At 54.1% G+C, this 16,413-nt stretch overlaps 1 protein-coding gene across 3 annotated transcripts; it reads left to right on the plus strand.

Annotated features, from left to right (window-relative positions):
• Positions 1 to 119: 119 nt before the first annotated feature.
• On the plus strand, positions 120 to 16,098 carry TBC1D13 (TBC1 domain family member 13). 3 transcript variants are annotated; one of them, XM_044926427.2, is made up of 12 exons: positions 120 to 303; positions 1,300 to 1,373; positions 3,113 to 3,153; positions 3,758 to 3,819; positions 3,948 to 4,047; positions 4,927 to 5,009; positions 6,743 to 6,902; positions 9,924 to 10,131; positions 11,018 to 11,181; positions 12,351 to 12,448; positions 12,641 to 12,698; positions 13,577 to 16,098. In XM_044926427.2, the coding sequence occupies exons 1-12, from the start codon at positions 281 to 283 to the stop codon at positions 13,640 to 13,642; spliced, it is 1,137 nt and encodes a 378-aa protein (XP_044782362.1). In that variant the 5' UTR covers positions 120 to 280; the 3' UTR covers positions 13,643 to 16,098. The 3 variants fall into 3 exon arrangements, with proteins under 3 accessions (XP_044782362.1, XP_006065407.1, XP_025117583.1); XM_006065345.4 differs by having other exon boundaries at positions 129 to 303; positions 12,288 to 12,448; XM_025261798.3 differs by lacking the exon at positions 3,113 to 3,153 and having other exon boundaries at positions 229 to 303; positions 12,288 to 12,448.
• The last annotated feature ends 315 nt before the right edge of the window (positions 16,099 to 16,413 follow it).

Raw genomic sequence — 16,413 nt, forward strand, 5'->3', positions numbered from 1 at the left:
ACTAGGTAGCGGGAGGGGCGGAGGGGCGGAGCGGAGGCGGGGCCTCCTTCCCGGCGTCCTCTCGCCCCGCCCATCCCGCCGGGCCGTCTGCTAGTGACAAGGAGCAGGAGTGGCACGTGAACGGGGCGGGGCGGGACAGTGCGGAACGCGCGCGCCTGCGGCTGAGTTTCCGGTCGGAGGCCTTTGCCCAGAGCCCCGCGTCCCTGAGGGGCGGTGGCGGCTGCGGAGGAGGAGGAGGAGGAGGCGGCGGCAGCGGGGGGGAGATCCGGAAGTCAACACCATGTCGAGTCTGCACAAGAGCCGGTGAGGAGCCACCAGGGCCGACCAGCCAGGCCAGTGCTGGCCATGCTGTCCCTTTTGACCTGCGGGGGTGGAGGGGGGGCGAGCGAATGTGGCTAGGAATCGGGACCTCCCCCCTCGCCGCCCCTCAACCCCTCCGCGGGCTGAAGGTTTGGGGCGCCCACTTTCCAGCCTCTGCTGTGGGCCTGAGCGGGGGCACGGAACCGGGACATCTCTCCTGCCCCTCGGTGCTGCCGCTTCTCTCTCTCTCCCCCGCACCCTGGATCCTTTCCCCTGGTGTCTTCCTCTTGGGCCTTGATGCCCGATCCCGATGCACCCCCCAGCCTTTTTCTCCCCCTTGTTAACCCTTTGCCCCAGTAACCTCCTCTATCCAAATGCTTACCCTTCCACTTACCCTTTTCTTACTAGAAATGCTAGAAAACCTAGATTCTCCAGTCTCTTCCCCCCACCCCCATCCCCGGGGCCAAATCCTGCAGCTTTGGCTAATTTTGCTTATTCTTCAGTTTTCCTCCAGTTTTTAAACCTTTTGTCCTTGCCTGCCCCGCGGCCCAGAGGTCTTCTAATGGTTTTATTTTTGAGCTTGGGATGCTGGGTGCAGAGTACACGTGTCCTTGTCCACAGATCAGATTTCTCCTGATTCTAAGGGTTTTTGGAGTTCAGATAGAGACAGTGTGGTTTGGACCTGGCCAGCAGGAAGTGGCCAGTAAATGCAGGCTCAGTAAATGTTAGAATGTGTCTGATTTCATGGTGCTCATTTGAGAACCTTCAGACAGGAGTATCCTATAGATTTCTGGACTTAAGAGGAAAAAGTGATCTGTAGTTCTTCAAAGCTGCCCTTTAGCCAGGGTTTTGCCTGTGTTTGGCATCTTTGTGTCCTGAGGGGTAGGGAGGAACAGGTTGGAGACTGGGGGTGTAAGGGAGCTGTAGGCTTTAGGAGGGGTCGCTAAGCCTGTCATCTTGGGGTTTGTGGGTCATTTGCCTCTGTCTCCCTCCTTCTAGGATTGCAGATTTCCAGGATGTCCTGAAGGAGCCCACAATTGCCTTGGAAAAGCTCCGGGAACTCAGTTTTAGTGGTAAGAGGCAACTCGCCATTTTCAGGGTTTTCTTGGAGCAGCCTTGTGACAAAGATGGAGGGGCAGCGAGCCAAGGCCACACCTGGCCAGTTCTGGGGACCGGGCTGCCTTTTGGGAACTTCTCCAGATTCTGTGGAGCTGAACAACCAGGGACGCCCCAGGCTTGGTTCTCAGAGCAATGGCGCCCTCAGTTAGCATGCCTGTAGGCCTTAGACTGGGCTTCCCTAGTGGCTCAGTGGTAAAGAATTCGCCTGCAGTGCAGGAGACGCGAGTTTGATCCCTGGGTTGTAAAGATGCCCTGGAGGAGGAAATGGCAACCCAGTATTCATGCCTGGAGAATCACATGGATAGAAGAGCCTGGCAGGCTGCAGTCTTTTGAGGTGCAAAGAGTTGGACAGGACTTTAGTGACTAAGTGCGCACGGATGCGAACACACACACAGACCTTAGACCAGGTGCTCATTGGCCTATAAGTGATGCTGATTGCTTCCTGGGAGTAACTGGAGGGCAGAGGGGAGACTTCTTGAACAGAGCAAAGGTCTTTTCTCATTCCTCAGCAGGCTTCCTGTGTTGTAGAATTTGGTTAGCTACAGAGCGGTTCCTGGTTCTCTCCATGGCTTAGAATCAAAGCCAACTCAGGCAACAGTGAACTTTGGTTCCTGGTAAAATTCCAGCCTTGAGTCACTCACTTTAAGGAGCTGAACCCCAGCAGTTTTTGAGTTTCCCCTCCCCAGACTGGCTAACTTCAGCACAGAGACTCTTGCATGTCTTTAAAAATACCCCAGGGTGTTCTGGTAGCTTCTTGTGGCTGCTCTGCCTTTGTAACTTTGTCAGCAAGGATGCTTGAGTTGCCCTCTGCATCCCCATGCAGATTCTGAGGTGAGGGCTTCACAGTACTGCTGTTCACAGTACTAGGGAGACTGGAGCAACAGCTGCTTTGTGAGCTCCTGACAGTATTTCAGGAGAAGTTCGTCTTTCCGTTCAGGAGTGATATTTAGGCCCTGAAGATCTTGAGGGGTTTCTGGGATCTGTGCTGAGCTAAAGAATCTGCCAGGCCCCAGGGGAGGCAGTCTGCGGCAGTGGTTACAAGCTGGGTTCTAGAGTCAGACCTGTGTTGGAGTCCTTGATTTCTCTGTCTTCATAGCTGAATTGCTTTATCTGTAAGATGGGGACAATGATGCTGATCTTCATTACTTACTAGGGCTATTATAAGGATTAAGTGAAGTTTTAAGCCTGTAAAACACAAAACACTGAGCATTCAGAGCTTAGTTTATATTCCACAGATACTTACAGAATACCTACCCTGGGCTAGGTACTGGAACAGTAAGATTTGGTCTTCATCTTTCTAGGGCTTTCCCCAGTATTAGGAGTTACAGATGTTAAATAAATATACAAATGATATCATACATTCCCATTTACGAGGGATGCCGTGAAGGAGATGTGGATTGTTTATGTCAAGGGCTCTGACTTTATTTGGGAAGAAGTGGTGTGGTTGGTCAAGGCTGCTCTGAGGAAGAAATATCAAAGATCAGAAGCTGTCATCCTCAAAAGAATATTCCGGACGGGGGTCACAGAGAGAGAGGACATAGGATTAGCGTCATCTAGCGGTCTTTCTGGCAGCGAATGATTCTTGAAGAAGCACTTCTTGCCCACTCCACTCCCTGCCGACTAGCTCCAAGGTGGAGGGCTGGGGGGTTCTGGGACTCTGCGGGGGCGTGACCTTTGCCTGCTGTGTCCACAGGCATCCCCTGTGAGGGCGGACTGCGATGCCTCTGCTGGAAGGTGGGTGTGCCTGGGGTGGGGCTTCTGCTCTGCTGAGAGTCCCTGGGTTCCTGCATGGGCTGTCCCCACCCCTGGCCCCTTCTTCCTATTTTCTGCCTTTCCTTGCTCGTCCCAAGAAGCTCTTCTGGGGAGTTCTGGGTTTTCTGTTTCTCTTGGCATCCCCTCGGGGATCCCCCCGGGGATGGAATGCTTTGTAATCCCCGCAAAGCTCTCTGCTTCCTGGTCCAAACAGCTTAGTGGAAGCGATGCTGATTGGGACAGTAAAAGGCTATGCTTTGCCTAAAGCTTTTCGCTGAGGTGGGAGCAGCAGCCCAGTGTCCTGCTTTCCAAGCCCTTTGAGCACAAGGTTTTATCATCGTTTGGGAGAGTCTGTGGGAGGGAACGCAGTAGAAAGGGCTGCTTCAGGATAAAGGATTAGGAAGCCAGTGGGGAGAAGAGGGAAGGCTACCCCCAGCCCGTGCCTGCATTCCTGGGTTTTACCCAGCCCGTCCTGCCTTCTCTGGGCTTTATCAGACATTTTCCTTGAGGCCTGTCAGCCTCCGTCTCCTTCTGGGGTTGGGCTGGGGGAGTTGCCAGAGCTTTGCTTTTCTCTCTCTGTATGCAGATTCTCTTGAACTACCTCCCCTTGGAGACAGCCTCATGGACCTCCATCCTGGCCAAGCAGAGGTGAGACCCTGACACTAGGGGATGGCAGGAGGGCCTTTGTATTGGGCAGAGCAGGTGGTGTGAGTCCAACCCACTTCCTCTTGCTGCACTGCTCTGGGCTCATCCCTCTCTCCCCTCCTCTCCTCCAGGGAGCTGTATTCTCAGTTCCTGAGGGAAATGATCATCCAGCCTGGCATCGCCAAGGCCAACATGGGTGTGTCCAGGGAGGATGTGACCTTTGAGGACCATGTGAGTAGGGGGCCGCAGTGAGGACCAAGGCTACAGAGTGGGGCCGGGGAGAGGTGTGGGCTTTGGGGTGGGCGAGGTCCCTCAGCCCAGAGGCTGGGTGCTGCTGATCCTACTCCCTTTTACTGCCCCCCCCCCACCCCCGACCCCAGCACCTCATTTCTGCGTTTGGCATCTCAGCTGCCAAAGGCTGTTGAGTCTCCGTGCTCTCCCCAGGCTCCAGGCCCAGTCAGGACCACAAGCGATGACTGGGATCCAGGAGTGCTGTGTGTGCAGCGCTGAGCCCAGTCCTCCGCACGTTGGCTCCTCAGCCCCCTTCCTCCAGGAAGCTTCTGTGATACTGTAGTTGAAGGGAGTCAGAGCAGGGCCGGGGTGAGGGTAAACTGCGTTTCTGCAGCCCAGAGGAAGCCTTGTTCTATCTGCAAATACCCAACTCCTCCCTGGTGCTTCACAGTTGGGAAGTGGAGATGGATTGGACCCAGCCTGATCCTCCAAGGACTGGAATTGGCAACTCAGAGTATCGATGAATTAGATTCAGAGAGACCTAACGATGCAATATTCATTTATTCAGCAAGCGTTTAGTGAGCACCTGTTATACATATCGTTCTGGAGCCGTGGACAGGGAAGGGCAGAGTCCCTGCCCAGCAGGGAAGTGCTCAGAGCCGACTTCAGGTCTTGGCTGCGGGATGTGGATGAGGATGGAGGTTTGGGAGGCCGCCAAAGGGCCTATGCTGCCGCTCGACTATCTCGCAGGCCGTCTCAGCCGTAGCTGCGTCTCTGCTGGGAATGCTGGTTTGGGGCTACTGCTCAGGCACCCAAGACTGGGGTCTGCCCCTGGGGTCCTAGCTGGCCGAGGACAGCACGGCTCATTTTCCCCTACAGCCTCTGAACCCCAACCCTGACAGCCGGTGGAACACATACTTCAGGGACAACGAGGTGCTGCTGCAGATCGACAAAGATGTCCGGTGAGCAGGGCGCTGGGGCGGGGAGCCAGCCCTGAGGCTTCTGGGGATTTTCCGCCGCTTCTACCCTTGCCCAGCCCAGCCCAGCCCAGCCCCATAGGGAGGTGTCTGAGAAACTGCTGGGGAGTCGTCCCCATAGCTGAGTCCAGGCCATAGGCACAGCAAGCCTGGCGAGGTGCAGGGGTGTGGGGTGCTGGCGGTGGCCTGAGTGCCCAGCTCTCCTCTCTCCCTGCCTCAGTGTCACTTGTAGCCCAGGCACCTATGGATTCATTTGCTCCTTCCTTCAACAAATTGAGGCCCTTCTATGTGACAGGCTCAGTGCCAGGCTGGGGGGTTGAGCATGGAATAGACAGACAGGGTCTCTCTCCTTAAGGAACTTAGAAGCTGAGGGGGAAGATGTGAAGACAAGACGTTCAACAAAATGGATCTTCCGTGTCGCTAACGTGTGGCGACTGCTCTGAAGGCAGAGTTCAGGGTGCTGCAGGGCAGCTGGGACGCTTGCCTGAGGAAGCAGCTGAGATTCTGAGGAGCCTGGGGGGTGGGGGAAGGGAGGGCTGTGGTACCTCCCAGGGGAGGCCCTGAGAGCCTTCAGAGCTGGGCCGTCCAAGGAGCAGTGCGAAGGCCAGTGTGCCTGAGGCCCCACCAGAGGCAGGCGGGGGTCAGACCTTGGACTTAATCCCAGGGACATGGGGCGGTCTCCCAAAGGCTTTAAGCAGAGGAGTGACAGGGTCAGAAAGTGATTGTGAGCTATACCGTGCGCGCGCTGTTCTTGGTAGGGACGTGTGGCCCGCGGGCTGTGCTGGCCTGCGGGGTGGGCATGGCAGCAGGTGACTCTCCCACGTGGCTGGGTGAGGAACCGGGGGCCTGTCTGCAGTGGCCCAGTGGTCAGAGCTTGGGTTCTCGAGTCTGTCCGTCCTCCTCCCTTTCCGCCCCCGCTGCTTGTCAGCGGTGTTACCAGCCCTTCGCCACCCGGGGCTGCTCCTCCCCTGTGCTCACTGTGCCCAGGCCCGCCCCCCTGTCCCCCGCCAGACAGCCCCCGTGGGACCCCAGCCCAGGGTGCTCAGCCAGGGGGGGCAGTGGGTCTCTTGCCTCCTTCCTTCTCAGGCTGGCGTTGGGGAGCCTCTACCCACGAGGTGTTTCATCACCCCATTTTAAGAAGGAACTGCATCTTGAACCCAGATCTGGGCAGACAGGTTCTTAGCCTGGTAGTGACCGTAGCGCGTTGTTCAGTGTTCCTGGAGGGCGGGTTTGCAGAGAGCTTCAGCTGAGAAGTCTGTGTGTGCGCCGCCATACATACACTTTAAAACTTTCACATTCTAGAGACCGTCTTCCCACGTGATTGTTTCTCTGTCTCCCCAGCTGTGTGGTACTCCATTGTACAATTTATAACTTAATGAAACCTCTATTACCATCTTTAGCCACAATACAAACAGTTCATACTCTTGTACATATTATCTTTTTGACATGGAAAGTTGTTCGTGGTTTAAGAGAAGAGTTAGAGTGTAAGTTTCTAAGGACACTTAAAAATATACGTGTGTGTATCTATTTGTAAGCATACATACGATATATGGGTATGTACACATATACGATGACTACATTGCTTTTGAAATACAATGCTACTAACTTATACACACACAAAAGGCTTTGGGGAGGCTGGGACACCTGGCAGCAGAGGGCCGAGGAGACACCGCAAACTCTCTAGCCAAGTAACGGTCCTCTCCTGTTTCCCCTTGCAGGAGGTTGTGTCCAGACATATCCTTCTTCCAGAGGGCCACCGAGTACCCTTGCCTCCTCATCCTGGATCCTCAGAATGAATTCGAGACCCTTCGTAAGCGGGTGGAGCAGACGACCCTGAAATCCCAGACAGTGGCTCGGAACCGGAGCGGCGTCACAAATGTGAGAGGCAACCTGAGGGCCTCGGGGGCCCCCGTGACAGCCTTTTCCTTCCTGCTTCCTCGGGGCTAGTGGCCACGGGCCACTGGGCCCCGACTATCCGCCCTGGCTGTTACCCAGAGCAGCTTTGGTCCTGCCCGATCCCTCTCCGGGCTCTTTCTGAAAATCAGATTTGAAGGCTGGTGTCACGGTGCCCGGGGGTGGGGGGGTGCCCTGCTGCTCAGTGCTGGTCTGTGGTGGAGGCGGTGCTTGGAAAAGGAACTGCAAGTGTGATGAAGTGCAATGGGAACAGTGATGGGCAGGGACCTGACCTGGTCTGGGCATCAGGGAGGACTTTCCTGATGAAGTGACATTTAAGCTGAGGCTCAAAGGATGAAAAGGAAAGGGCCTTCCAGGGGGAGAGGAGGGCATGTATGGAGAGAGCAGGGTGTGTTCAAGGGAAGGAGGAGTCCAGCCTGAGCTGGGTTGGGGAGAGGGCGAGGGAAGGGTGGCCGGAGTATGCTGGAGAAGTGAGTGATGGTGAGGCCACACGGGCCTTTGTCCTGAGGTCTGGGGACCCCTGCAGCATTCCTGGAGCAGGGATATAAGACTACCTTTGTCGAAGATTGCCGTGGACACTGTGAAGATGTTGATGGGAGAGGCGGGAATGGAGGTGGAGAGGCCTCCTGGTGCTGTGGTTGGTAGGGCGGGGCCTGGGGTGGAGAGGGAGCGATGTGAGAGACCTCAGAGAAAGGAAGGGTGGGTCTTGTGCTGGCCAAGTTATGCTGCGTGTTGGAACCTCAGGCTTCGAGCAGACTTAGGTAATTCTGAGAAGCTGCTTATTGCTAAGAGGTATATTGTCTTATTCCTTAACGCCTACTGCTTTCATGCCTGGAGCTTTGACTTGTTCCTCAAAACTTTTCACTGTCCTCCAGCAATGGAAAAATCCTCTGTAACTCCCAGCAAGCTAGAGACAGGTACTGTAGCAGCCCCACTTGCCCGCGCCCCCCCACCCCCCCCGGGTGGAATGACCAATCAGGGCTTTGTTTCCTGGAGACCAGCCATCCTTCCTCCCAGGAGTGACTGGGAAGTTCTGGCTGATCCCCTGGTTCCACCTGCCCACAGCAGAGCTGGGTGCGTCAGGAGGTGCCAAGCGCTTGGCTTAATGACAGTGTAGCTGCCTGAGTTGGTGGTCGTCCTGCTTGGCTGCTGATGTTCTGTCTGCCTGGAAAGATGAGGACCTGGCTTCTGTCATTCCTTTCACTACAATAATTGATGGCTGAGAACTGAGTTTAGGTTTAGACCTAGTCCTGGTGGGAGAACCAGACCACAAGCTCCATCCCTAGGCCTCTGGGTCCAGGGGCTGGGTGGTTTGAGTTAAAGCTGGCTGACTGTCTGATGCTGCGCAAGTAACACCAGACTTGCCTTCCTGGGCTTTTGTTTCTTCTTCTGTATACTGGGCGTAATCATTTCCGCCCTGTCTAGCTTTTAAATTGCCAAGAGGGTGAACTGAGGTCATGGCTGTGCAGATTGTTGGAAAGCAGTGGGCACTCTCTGAGGCCTGGGCCTCGGGTTCTAGAGCCAGCCTGGGTCCAAGTCCAGTGCCACCACTTAATGCGAGACGTCTGATGAGTGGCCTAGCGTTTCTGAACCTATTTCCTCATCTTGAAACTAATGTGGAAAGAATCTTCTAGGCTGCTTTGGGCATTAAACAGGAAGGCTTGTAGGGCTTTGTCTTGCCCATAAAACTCTCTTGGTCAATGTTAGTGATATATGCGTCTTAGTGTGTGCACATGTACACACATGTGTACGTGTATAGATGTGTATATATAATGGAAAAGGACGCTTAATGTTCACAAAACCCTGGGCTTCCAGGACAGCATTATACTCTGTCCCTGTGGGGATGTGCCTGTGACCTTCATACAGGTAACCCCAGGCACTTGAACTTTTACAAAACTCCCAAGGGATCCTGACATTGGGGTCCTCTGCTCTATTGTGTGAGTTTTTACCAAGATCATCTCTTCATTCATCTCCCAACTTTTTCTTAGGAAGATTTTGAAATATTCAGAAAAGTTGAAAGAAGAGTACAGCACGCACCCTTCTACTTTCCACCTAAATGCACCAGTTGTTAACCTTTTGCCGTGTTTGTGTGTGTGTTACAGAGAGTAAACTTGCAGATGTCCTGACCCCTTACCCCTCAGTCCTTCAGCAGGCATCCCCTGAGAATCAGGACCTCCTCCTCCTCCTCACCACTGTCACATCTGCCGATGTTACTCATAATCCTTAATAACAGCTCACATCCAGTCTTGGTTCGGGTGTCCTCTAGTTGTATCAAGATTTTTTTTTTTTTTTTGGCCACCCTGTATGGCTTGTGGGATCTTAGTTCCTTGACCAGGAATTGAACCTGAGCCCACAACAGTGAAAGTAAGGAGTCTTGTTCAGTGGACCGCTGGGGAATTCCCTGTACCAAGAACGTTTTTGTCGATTTGAATCCTAACCAGCACCAGGTTAGAGTTTATGTGATGCGCTGGGATGTTGAGTTTCTTCAGTCACTGCAGCTGGAGCAGGCCTCCACTCCCCCCACCCCCCACAGCATTTGACTTCAAGAATCTTTACCTGTTGTCTATTTTTGACATATTTTGAATTTTTTTTTTTGAATTGAACTATAACTTACATACAAGAAAAGCACAAACCTTAGGTATACAACTAGATGAACATTTTCTCATGTATAAACCTACATTAACTGTCAGCCAGATCAGGGCATGGAACACTTCCATCATCCAAAAAGTTCTTCCATGCCCCTCTCCAGTCGGTACCCCTTCTCTCAGAGGTAAGCACTGTTCTGACTTTTATCACTAAATTATTAGATTTCAGTCCCTCTGGCTTGCGGAATGTTGCCCATTGTGGATTTATCTGCTCGTTCCTGGTGGCGCTGGACACATCCCTCTCCGCCCTGGGTTGCCCATGAGATGGAGGTTAAGTTTCGGCTGGCTGTCCGTCATGCCTCCAACCTTCTTACCGAGCCCCTGCCCTTGTCCCCCCTAGATGAGCTCCCCACAAAAGAACTCGGCGCCCTCCATGAACGAGTACGTGGTGCTGCCCAACGGCTGTGAGGCCCACTGGGAGGTGGTGGAGCGGATCCTGTTCATCTACGCCAAGCTCAACCCCGGCATCGCTTACGTGCAGGGCATGAACGAGATTGTGGGGCCCCTCTACTACACCTTTGCCACCGACCCCAACAGCGAGTGGAGAGGTAAACAGGTGGGCTCCTGGCCGCTCACGCTCGTTGTTGCTGCCTCCTGGAGAAACGGACCAAGGAAAGCTGGACTGATGGGCTTTATCAAGCTCTTGTGCCACTCACTTCCCTGTTTTGGGGTCTCCATTCTCTCTGTCAGATAAGGGGGTTGGCCTGAATCATGTCTGAGATCTTTTCTGGCTTGAACTTTCTAGAATGTTAGATGTTTACTGATCTCTTTAAAATATATATATATATTTATTTGGCTGTACCAGGTCTTAGTTGCAGCACTTGGATCTCTTAGTTGTGGCACGTGGGATCTAGTTCCCTGAACAGGAATCGAACCTGGGCCTGCTGCATTGGGAGCCTGGAGTCTTAGCCACCGGACCACCAGGGAAGCTGCCCCCCGTCGGGTTACTGATCTATTCATATTTGTAACTGAATTTCTGGTAGAGGAGATGAGTAGAGATTTCTGTCTCCTATATAGACAGGAAGCTGAAAGGAAGGATTTAAATAATGATTTTTAAAATGTCAGCAGAACATGTAATCAACTACAAAGTCAGTGTAGAGCGCTGTCAGAGTTGTGAGAAGAACGAGGTGGGGATTCCCTGTTGGTCCAGTGGCTAGGACGCCTTGCTTTCACTGCGGAAGGCGCTGGCTAAGATCCCGCAAGCTGTTTGGCATGGCCAAAAAAAAAAAAATTATGTCTGGTCTGGGGCTGGAGAGTGGGGTGTGGAGAGTGGTCACAGACAGAGGAGGTACAGAGGGACACAGCCTGACCAGGGCGGGCTGACTTGGTGGAGGCTCAGAGCTGAGGGTGAGCTCTCACATAGTTGAGAGGTGGGGTGTGTTGTGAGCCAGCTGGTCCTCTCACGGCTGCCCTGACCCTGCCCGTCTCTCCCAGAGCATGCTGAGGCAGATACCTTTTTCTGCTTCACCAACCTCATGGCTGAGATCCGGGACAACTTCATCAAAAGCCTTGACGACTCCCAGTGTGGCATCACCTACAAGATGGAAAAGGTGTACTCCACCCTGAAAGATAAGGACGTGGAACTCTACCTGAAACTGGTGAGGACCCCCAGGGCCACACAGGTTAGGGCAGACAGGGAGCGGGAGAGGACAGCAGGCTCCTGAGCACCCAAGCCAGCCCCAGGGTGGGGACTGGCCTGAGTCTGAGGATTACAAGTGACTGCTGTTGCCAGGGGGCCATGACCCAGGTGCTGAGGGGCAGCGGGGAGGTGGGGAAGCTGGTGGTTGGAGCCTGGCAGGCTGAGGATGAGGGGAGGTGGGTATGGTGCCCTGTGTGCCAGGCATGGTGCAGGGTGTTTACCATATGCTCTGAGTTCAGCCTGTTAGAGTCCTCCCAGAAGGGAAGCGTGAACTTCATTTTTAAAAATTATGGGAGCGACTTCCCTGGTAGTCCAGTGGCTAAGACTGTGCTTCCAGTGCAGGGGATACAGGTTCAATCCCTGGTCAAGGAACTAGATCCCACATACTGCACCTAAGACCCAGGCGGCCTCCCCAAAAAAATACTCTTGGGAGTGGCATTTCCTGTTTATTTCAGGGAATTCTTCAGTAAAAAGAATATTTATTTATAAACAGGAACAGTTTTGTGAACAAGAAAATATACATAAACATATCTTTTTAACCAAGTGTGGAATTACAGCTTGTTGTTTTATAACAGGCTTTTCAGTCAGTAGTATCCACTGTGGCCGACCAGAGGGCTTGTCCCCATTGGGAATAATTGCCTTGTGCGGTTGTTGTATGGAGTAAATAAGTGATATATTTAACTCACTTGTATTAAGCACAAGGATGGGCTTGCAGTAAGTGCCCAATAATGGTGTCTCTGTCCATAAATCCATAGTAACAGTCTGTGTAGTGTATTAAAAGAATTTGAGCCATCATTTATAAATCTAAAGTGCTTATATAAAAAAGTCTGGGTTTTTGGCTTCCCTCAAAAAAAATCAGACGATCTGACAGCGTTGGCTGGCAGCAAGCAGCAGTCGCCCATTTCACAGAGCGAGGCTCTCTGGTGCCATCCCTGCCTCGATGTGCCTGGAGCTCACACCGAGCCTGCTGCTTAATCTGAATTCACCCCTCCTGAGCTGCATGGTGGTCCGTGGCCACTAGCCAACACACGTTCTCGCACCTACCACACACCTCTGTCTCCCCAGCAAGAGCAGAACATCAAGCCCCAGTTCTTTGCCTTCCGCTGGCTGACCCTGCTGCTGTCCCAGGAGTTCCTGCTGCCTGACGTCATCCGGATCTGGGACTCCCTCTTCGCCGACAGCAACCGCTTTGACTTCCTCCTCCTGGTCTGCTGCGCCATGCTCATGTGAGTGTGGCTGTAGGAGGGGTTGGGGGCGGGGGGCTGCTGTCAAGAAGCTAGACTGAGCCTCTGGGCTTCTCAGGGGAGCATCAGTCCAAACTTGCTGCAGGTGGTGCGGCAGGAGCAGGACGAGGCCCAGTGGGCCTGCTCTCAGAGTAGTCGAGGGGCCCAGCGCTTTTTGTTGCTTGTTTTTCCTAGACTGATTCGGGAGCAGTTGCTGGAAGGGGACTTTACCGTAAACATGAGGCTCCTGCAGGTAATGGAGTTCGGGGGGACGTGCTCAGTCTTCAGCCACGAGGCAGACACTTAGCTGGTGGCCACCCATGCCAGCCACTGTGACAGGCTGCCTCGGGACCAGGAAACGGTGGCAGGGCTTGAGAGTCCAGACCCCCGAGGCAGATCTAGGTTTGGATCTGGGTTGAATCCGGCTTTGCCACTGACCTTGAGTGTGGTGTGGCCAGTGACTTGGCTTCTCTGAACCACGCACTATGCATAAGTAAGTCATAGCTGAGACACAGCCTTATTACCCAGTATGTGGTAATAACGCCCACTGGTAATGGCACTCGGCCTGGGGAAGAAACATGGGGGCCTTAGTGGTTAAGAACATGGGCTCAGGAGTCCGTTTTGGCCTCACATCTTTGTTCTCCTGCGCTAGTCATGTCATCTAAGCCCAGTGGCAGCCTCTCTGAGCCTTAATTGCTTTGCCAACGCCTGGCCTGGGGTTGGTATTCAATAACTTCACTGACTCGATCTGTAAAACAGGCAAATTCGCATAACCCCTCATGAGGCTGTTGAGGTGACCCAGTGAGCGAATGCATGGACAGTGTCCAGCCCTGGTCCAGGCTCGTGCATGGAGCTCAGGGCTCGATGGCAGGAGGTGGCGGGAGGTGAGGCAGGTGGTCCTGGTCCTAGGGAAGGGGCTGAGACCTTTTGGGGTGACTGGTTGGGTTGGTTAAGTCAGTGCTGCAGCGCGTGTAGCAATAGCTCCCTGCAGGGACTGGACAGACGGGGGTGTCTGGTATCCTGTGGTCCCCAGCCTTTAGCCCAGGGTCCAGCAGGGTGCCAGGTCCACTGCGGTGGTGCAGGACAGGCTGACTTCAGAGGCATACTACTGTTGGCCTTTCCCCCACACAGGATTACCCTATCACAGACGTCTGCCGGGTCCTTCAGAAAGCCAAGGAACTCCAAGACTCACAGTAGCCTGGCGGCAAAAGACCCACGTTTGGAAGAGAAGCCCCTGCTGACCCCGGTGCCCTGGCTTCTGGAACATGCAGAAGCCTGTGGGGTCCCATCCAGAGGGGCCGATGCCAGACTGGCGTGCTCCAGGCCTTGCCCTGGCCTCCCGTCAGGGGCCTGCTGTGCCCCGCTTTTTCCTGACCACCGAGCCCGGGCTCCTCCCCACCCTTCAGCCCTGGACCTTCTGCCCGGGCCACGAGCAAGGCAGGGGCTCTTGAGGTGGTTTCCCGGGGCTGGGGCAGACTGCGGGCCCCTCCCTGCCTCTGGTCTGCCCCTCCCTTCCTGCCCTCCTGCTCCGTCTTCTGGGCTCTGGTTGGGGAGGTGCTCGGCAAACGGGCCAGAAACCGCTTCTTCTGGAGGTTGGTGCTTCCTGGGCTTCTCCATGGGGAAGGTGACACTGTGAAGGAGCTAAGAGGCTGCCAGGCCCAGGTCACACCTTCTGTCCCTTTCCCACTGAGTGCGTGTGCGCGTGCGTGCGTGTGTGTGTGTACTTGTGGGTTGCTGTGTGTGTCTTATTCCCCCTGGCGTGAGCTGCTCCTCCAGTGTGTGTGTGTGTGTGTGTGTGTGTGTGTGTGTCCGTGTGTATGGAGGAAGGTGACCTCCCTCTAGTCTCTGTTTCTTTGTCTTGTCACCTCTCTGCCTCAGTCTCCCTTTCTCTCCCTCAGGCTCTTTCACGGAGGGTGTATGGCTCTCATCTTTCTGCCGCTATCTGCATTGCTGTCCGTTTGCCCTTTTCTCTTCGGTTGCCTTATCCCCAGCCCCTTGCCTCTCCTCTCCTCAACGTTGGCTCAGAACCCTGAAGACAGAATGAAGAGTCTGGCTCAGCAGAGCTCTCTCAGCCTTGGTCTTTGCAGCCTGTTCCCATCCCCCAGCACTGGGCACCCAGGGCCCCCAGCCCACAGTGCCTCACTCGAGGGACCTGAACCTGTGCCCCATCATGGAATTCTTGGAAACCCCAAGCTGCTGAGAGCAGTTGGCCTGTGAAGAGCCAGCTCCCTCCTGCCCAGGGAGGGAGGAGAGGGAGAGCTGAGTCTTCCAGAGGTTTCCTCAAAGGTCCTCTCCCAAAGGAAAAAAAGCATTAAGGTTGGGATCCAGGTGCTCCGGAGGTGTAGTCATTCCCATGGCTTCCAGGTGCCGGCCCAGGGCAGGCAGGTCTCTGTAAGGGCAAGTGGGACCAAAGGGAGCCTCTCGGGGGCGGGCGGGGCTGAGCTCAAAGGCTTGGGTCCTGTCCAGACCTGGAGTGCCGTGTCTCCCCACTCTCAGGAGAGCTGAAGTCGGTGCTGGCCCTTCTCTGGTCTTGTGTTCTGACTGGGATCTGAGGCAGGTGCGTCTGGAGTAGAACAGCTGGCTCCTCCCACCCTGGGCCTGTTCTGACCAAGACCCTCCCTCCTTCTGCGAGGAGGCAGGGGGTTTACATCTGGAAGTCTGGATGATTAGCTCCTCTTCATCTCCCCAGACTGGCCAGCAGGAACCCCCAAAGCCTCCCTGAGTCTGACAGCCAGGACGTGGGGCTGAGGGCCGGGAACAGCTTCCGCCAGGCAGCTCCTGCCAGGCTGTCCCGTGGATGCTTCACTTGCCTTTTTCCTCCTCTCCCAGAACAGTATTTGAGAGATTTTACTATTTATTCAGACTCCTGGTTATTTATTGCAGATTGGCAAGTGCTTGTTTTGGGGATGAAGGGTAGGGCTTGGGAAGTGGAAATACGGTCTTCCTGACCTTTCAGGTCCTCCAGCATCCTCTTCTCCCTGCCTCTGGGACCTTCCTGGTTTTCCAGGAGATCCTGGCTGGAAGGGCTCTGAGCTCTGTAATAGAGCTGGGTCTAAGGGGAACTGGTGTGTAAAGACCCTGGCATGGGGCAGAAACACACTGCTTGCCAGCAGCCTGGTCACCCTCTTCCCAGAACTTGTTGGCTGGTAGTTCACTCCCAGCTGGATCCCTTCAGAGCCTGAGTCTTGGGCCACAGCCTGGGACCCAGCAGACACTGCCCAGGACCCTGATGCATTCTCTCTTGCCTGTCCCTCTGCCTTCCCTCCTGGACCATACTACTTGAATCACTGCATCTGATTCGCCTCATTGGCAGGCCTGGGTCCAGTGCCCTCTCCTTGGCCTTGTAAGAAAGGTCAAAAGAGCACAGGGACCATACCCAGGTTAAAGGAGCTCCCCCAGTGGGAGGACCTGCCCTTGGCAATTCCCCCCTGCCCCACCCCAGACTCTCAAGGGAGGCCCCAAGAGCCAGAGACTCCCAGGCTTCCTACTTGGAAGCTCCCCCAGGACTTTGGACATGTACTGAATGAGCTGAATGAATTCAGGTCTCACTCCGAGGGTCAGAATGTTAGTCTGCTTTTGTTTTTTCATCTGTTTTGTTCTTTGAATCAATGCTGTTGATGACAAGTTGTCTTTAATAAATTGTGTTCTTTGCAGTAGGCGTTGGTTCTGTGATGGGCTGAAACCTTTGAGACCTCAGAGCAGGAAAAAAAAACGAGCAGAAAGTCAGGAGGTTCTTAGAGGTTAAAGGAAAAGGCTAGGAATTTGTCCAAAGTGCCAGTTCAACTCTTCTTAAGCAATTGCAGTTTGCAGCTGATGGGAGGAGAGTATGCAGTGGGGCAGAGGTATTACATTGTGATTTCATAGTAAGTTCTTTGAAAAAAAGTTGAACTTCACCAAGTCATTTACAGTCCACCATCTGCAGAAAATCACTTGTAACGTGTTCGAGATGTAATTTTAATTAGATAATT

The sequence above is a fragment of the Bubalus bubalis genome, chromosome 12 (genome assembly GCF_019923935.1).
Source record: "Bubalus bubalis isolate 160015118507 breed Murrah chromosome 12, NDDB_SH_1, whole genome shotgun sequence".
Lineage (NCBI taxonomy): Eukaryota > Metazoa > Chordata > Mammalia > Artiodactyla > Bovidae > Bubalus > Bubalus bubalis.